The 5,592-nt window shown below is 46.1% G+C and overlaps 1 protein-coding gene across 1 annotated transcript; it reads left to right on the plus strand.

The window, feature by feature from the left end:
* The first annotated feature begins 2,699 nt into the window (after window positions 1–2,699).
* Window positions 2,700–5,230, plus strand: LOC101428091 (histone H2A type 3-like). The gene has a single exon (XM_004452325.5). The coding sequence runs from the start codon at window positions 4,482–4,484 to the stop codon at window positions 4,980–4,982; it is 501 nt and encodes a 166-aa protein (XP_004452382.2). The 5' UTR covers window positions 2,700–4,481; the 3' UTR covers window positions 4,983–5,230.
* Window positions 5,231–5,592: the final 362 nt, after the last annotated feature.

Here is a 5,592-nt window from a genome sequence, read left to right on the forward strand (position 1 = left end):
TATTACTGGAGGCCTCATAGAGAAGGCGACAGAGAGAAGCCATAGGAGAATCCAGAAGCTAAGGGGGCCTGGAGGAAAAAGAAAAGAAGACACCACCATGTGCAAGACAGAAAAGCCTAGAAACAAGAGTCACCATCATCTAGCCCCAGTATGCCACGTCTTCAAGAAGAAAGCATTGCCTTGCTGACACCCCGGTTTTGAACTAGCCTCAAACTGGGCCAATAAATTCCTATTGTTTAAGCCAACTCGTTGTATGGTATTATTTGCTTTGGCAGCCAGAAAACCAAGACAGAGTAGAAGGGTAATGTACATTGGATGCCACCATGGCATACTAGTTTTGCCACTAGATGTATACAAAGCAGATGTGCTAGTGTATGTGCCCCAGACTAAATGTGCTCATGTGAGATGCACATGCAGATGTGCACCAGGCTAGATGTGCACCTACAAGATGCACACCTAAATGTGCACAAGACCAGATGTACACATAGGAGATGTGCCAGAGAATTCCAGGCAGAAGCCAATCTGCTGATGATTTCCTAGAGTGCAGATGTCACTTCTTCTAGGAGTGCAGCAGCCAGAGGTGGATGGAGGCAGGCAGAGACGCTCTTGCCAGGCCTGAGACAGGGACTGGGCTCGTGGGGGACCTGAGGACTTACTTCCCACTAGTCACTGATGGTAGGATGTCTCTCTGTTGCTCTGTGCTTCCATGGGGAAATATGATGAGATTTTTATAAAAATTGTATCACACAATTGTTATACACAATTCCACAGGACAAGCTGCAAGCTGGAAATACCGATGAAGCTCCTTGATGAATTCCCCAGGAGAAGCTGGCTGGCTGAACTAGAGATGGAAATTCTCCCAACTGCTGAAATCATCATCTTTCCTTTTAAAGCCTTTACCGATTGGATGAGACTTCTCTCATTGTTGAAGGCAATCTCTTCAGCTGTTTGTAGATATAATCAGCCATAGATGCAATCAACTTACTGATGATTTAAGTCCAGGAAATGTCGTCACAGTGACAATTAGATCATTGCTTGCTTGTATAGACAACTGACACTGTCATTCTACCAAGCTGACACATGTACCTAACCATCACACTAGACTATGCTAGGAACTCCTCCAAATCAATAAAAACAAAATGCAACTGGAAAGAAAAGATCAGCAAAGGGTAGGAGCCAGCAATTACAAAAGAGGAAGCCAAAATGCTTATAAATCAATGAAGAGATGCTCAATCTCAGCAGTTTTTTGAGCAATGAAAATCAACTTTACTCCATTAGATTGCTGAAATGGAAAAGCTTCCTTCCCCCTTCTGCCTCACAGCCTTCTGCTCAACTGGAGGGTGCAGACTGGTGTAGGCAGTCTGGAGGGAACACGATCTGGTAGTTTTTGTCAAATTAAGGGCAGAATGACCCAGAAATTCCATTCCTGGATATATTCCAAGGAAAAACTCCCCCACGTCTTTACGAAGAGGTACACTGGGTGTTTGCTGTACCAGTTATCTGGTGGCAATCAGTTGCTGGCATCCAGAGTCCTTCACTGGGAGGGTTGGAAGGTAAAATGTGGGATGTTCATCAGGGAGTACTCTGCATGCTTAGAAGAAATAGAGGAGATGGACACAGCAACATCTGTGTGGCTTTAGGGCATGATGTTGAGTCACAAAAATAGGAAACTGAAGTATAAAACTGGAACCATTGACCTCAATTTAACATATACAACAATCATTCCTGAGTTGAAAGAACCCTTCAAGCAGATAAAAACAAACAGGACTCATGGGAATAGATGCCAATGGGATGGACAATGAAGAAAAGGGGTGGGGTACTGGAGTAAAAGGAGTAATGACAAAACAAGGAAAATAGCTAAAATGATCTGCAAAGAATTAGGGAGTAGAAGAGAGGAAAGAATGGCGGAGTTGTCCAGCTGCTGAACCAGTCAATCACTCCTTGCAAGCTTTGGTAATATCAAAATGGTATGTATACTGGAAAGGGTTGGGAGCCAGTGCAAAATTTTTTAAAAAAAGAATGCTTTCATTATTGTTTCGTGAAAACAAACAAGTTCAGTCTCAAACACTGAAGTGGGTCTTTCTGGCATCCTAGGCCATTCAGATTTCATGTAAACTTCCCCTTAACCTTTTATTTATTTATTTAGGAGGTACCAGGGATTGAACCCATGACCTCATACATGAGAAGCAGGTGCTCAACCACTTGAGCTACATCTGCTCCCTTGACTTTCATTTTGAGATTTAGGACCCTGTGCTCTCACCACAGAATAATTTTCTTTTTCAATTGTGAAGACTTGTGTCTATGTAACAAATGATGATGGCTTTGAAGCCCTTTTGCCCTGTGTCTTTCTCCAAGTTCCCTCAGGTATTGAAATAGTTTAGGGAGCTATATTAAGCTAACAGCAGGTCCAACAACTAGTCTCGCCATACTGATAACTTTTTTCTCAAGAGAAGGCTAATTCATTTACAGTGAAAGAAGGCAACTAAATAACTAAGTAATAGCTGATATACTAAAATAAGATTTCCACAAGTTAATATTTGCCATAGGGCTTCAATTCAGGCTTCCAGATCACTGCTCATCTCCCTTTCATTCCACAAACTGAATTACTCAAAGTGCATGTATTTGAGATACTTTATTTCCTAATGGGAATCTCATTCAATATGGAGATGAATAATTTAAATGAAACATTTAAATGAGACTTTAAAGTCTTGATTTTATTGGAAAAAAAATGTTGGACTCTAAGGTATTAATAAATTTCATTCATTGAGAGGGATGTGCAAGTGAGCAATTTCTAATTTACAAATAAAGCATTCATATTTCTACCATTTAAAAATGAAAAAATGCCAATTAAAATGTTACTCTCAATTCAATAAATGATCAAGTCAACCTGTCAGAATTAAACTTTCACAGGACAGAGTAAAAATTGCTAAAGTCTTCTTTCTTACAAGGTATTTTTGTACAAATAAGAGTTAGCAGAGATTTTAAAAAAATCAACAGGATACTTAACAAGATGGTAATAGACATACTCCTATGTGCCTGTTTGACTGGAGAAGCTTATCCTCTTGAAAACTTTTTTGAGTCTACACTTTTGATCAGCCATTGAATTCGTTTTAAGAAGTTTTATGTTGGCTCTCTGTTTCACACACTTGTGCACACACATGCACACACACTAGTGCACGCATGTGCCCTAACGTGTGTGCCCTTTTTCCTTCACTCAGTTGGAGTGAAGGAAGGCCTTGCAGGAACAATCCAGATTATAAATGGTCTTGGCCGCCTCATTTCCTGAAAGCAGGTGGGTGGAATAATTTCTCCTTTACAAATTTGGATCAGGTTGGGAAAGGTTAACTCAGTTGTAGGTGATAGCTGGAAAATACGCTTATTAAAATGTCTTAAGCAGCTCTGAAAGTTCTAATACACGAATTGAGCTGGTTTTCTATTTAATCTAATTTTAGAAGTTTACTCTTTGCACTTAGTTCCCTGAAGGATATTAAGCAGACCCCAGTTTTGTTTACAGGAGTAAGATAATATCTCAAGGCAAAACCAGACAGAATAGTGTACATCTGTAACTTTTCTCAAAGAAAGGGTTATCTCCTTGAGTGACGGTCTGAGAAGGGCGCCATGAAGTCCTTGCACCTGCGTGACTACATCTAAACTGTTTATTAGCCCCCGGAGCCAAGGACAAAGCTGAACGCGCTTGAGACAACACACCACGTACCCTCAAGGCCTCTGGCTTTTCTTCTTCCCTACCCCTCTCCATTGCCTATAAAAACCCAAGCTCCCATTTCTCACTTTGAACTGGTTTGGGGGAGATTCCCCCAGTTCCTTGTTTGTGCACTTGCAATAAAGCACCTTCTTACTAAGGCATGTTTGTCATTGAGGGCTTTCTAGTAGACAGAGCCGTGTTCATGGTAACATGGTTCACTTCAAAGTCAGTCCTTTTTCCGGCTTCCCGGAGATTCTCTCCCAACCCGGAGTTTGCGAGCCAGACCCTCTGGGCCGGGGCGGGAATGTTGGCCTTGAACAACCAAACAGTCTCCACGCAAACCTGATTGAAGGACCTACGGCCACCTGGGGGCTTTAAATAAACCGAGCACGTTCGACAGCTCAGCGGAAAGAGCCGTCCCCCTGCCTGCCAATCGCAGAGCTCTCGGTCATCCAGGGAAGCCACGAATGCCCACAGGACGCATCTCGGTCATCTCCAAAGACGCCTGCCCCGGGGGCGGCCGGCCAGGCCTCAGGGGCTCGCCTCTCACCGGGGCACGCCAGTTCCCCGCCCGCCGCCCTAGCACCAGGTCAGCTCGGTCCAAGCCTTGGAAAAGTCCCCGAACTCGGGTCTATTCGGCCGCGCGCCCGGGTCCCTATGCAAATGAGTCTACTTTGGAGGCCCTTCCTGATTGGAGAAGCTGCAGGACATAGATGAATAGAGCCAGCCAATAGAGCTACAGGGATGCAAATGTCTTTATCCTATTGGTCCTTTCAGCATGCCAAGCGGTACCCAATGGTACGGCTTGCGTTACGCATCCTCCAAAGAGTTTAAAAGCCCTGTTTTGGGCGGGTCTGGTTCTCTCCTGCCGCGGCTTTCAGGCGCGATGTCTGGCCGCGGGAAGCAGGGCGGCAAGGCGCGCGCCAAGGCCAAGTCGCGCTCGTCCCGCGCGGGGCTCCAGTTCCCCGTGGGCCGCGTGCACCGCCTGCTGCGCAAAGGCAACTACTCGGAGCGCGTGGGCGCGGGCGCGCCGGTCTACCTGGCGGCCGTGCTCGAGTACCTGACGGCCGAGATCCTGGAGCTGGCGGGCAACGCGGCCCGCGACAACAAGAAGACGCGCATCATCCCGCGCCACCTGCAGCTGGCCATCCGCAACGACGAGGAGCTCAACAAGCTGCTGGGCCGCGTGACCATCGCGCAGGGCGGCGTGCTGCCCAACATCCAGGCCGTGCTGCTGCCCAAGAAGACCGAGAGCCACCACAAGGCCAAGGGCAAGTGAGCGCCTGCGAGCCGGGGCGGCCCCTTCTGAAACCAAAGGCTCTTTTCAGAGCCACTCAAATACCCCGCGGAAGAGCTGCTGCTATTTTTATTCCTCATCCCCTTTTTTTTGTCTTGTTTGTGCATTTAAGCCCAGTGAGTGAAGATTGTCCCATGATTTGGCACTTAAAAATTTAACCAACGTTGTTGTAAAGCGAGTAATTGGGTTCTGAGCCATAGTAATAAATTGCGTAGGTGTTGGTCTCCTGATGATCCTTTCTGCGTGGTGCGTACTCAAGTGGGTGTGACGTGCTGGGGTGTATGGGGTGGATTTTCCAGGGTGCTAAAGCTGATATCCGAGGGGCCTGCTCCATTTTCTCGGGCTTACCTGGTTCGCAGCAGGTATCCAGCTTGAGGGAGGGAACGGATGCTCCGACCTTAAGTCCAGTGGTAAGGGACACATCTGCACTCCATTCAGCATTCTGGTACAACCCTCTTGGTTGGTATAGGGTTCAAATATGTCCTACAACTAGAATTAAATGCTCTCTGCTAACACGCCTTCCCCCCTCCCCCTCTCCCGCCCCCAATGTAGTGTTGTAAAGTATTCAACTCTGAAACCAACTAAGTAGAAA

This window comes from Dasypus novemcinctus, chromosome 2 (assembly GCF_030445035.2).
Source record: "Dasypus novemcinctus isolate mDasNov1 chromosome 2, mDasNov1.1.hap2, whole genome shotgun sequence".
NCBI classification, from domain to species: domain Eukaryota; kingdom Metazoa; phylum Chordata; class Mammalia; order Cingulata; family Dasypodidae; genus Dasypus; species Dasypus novemcinctus.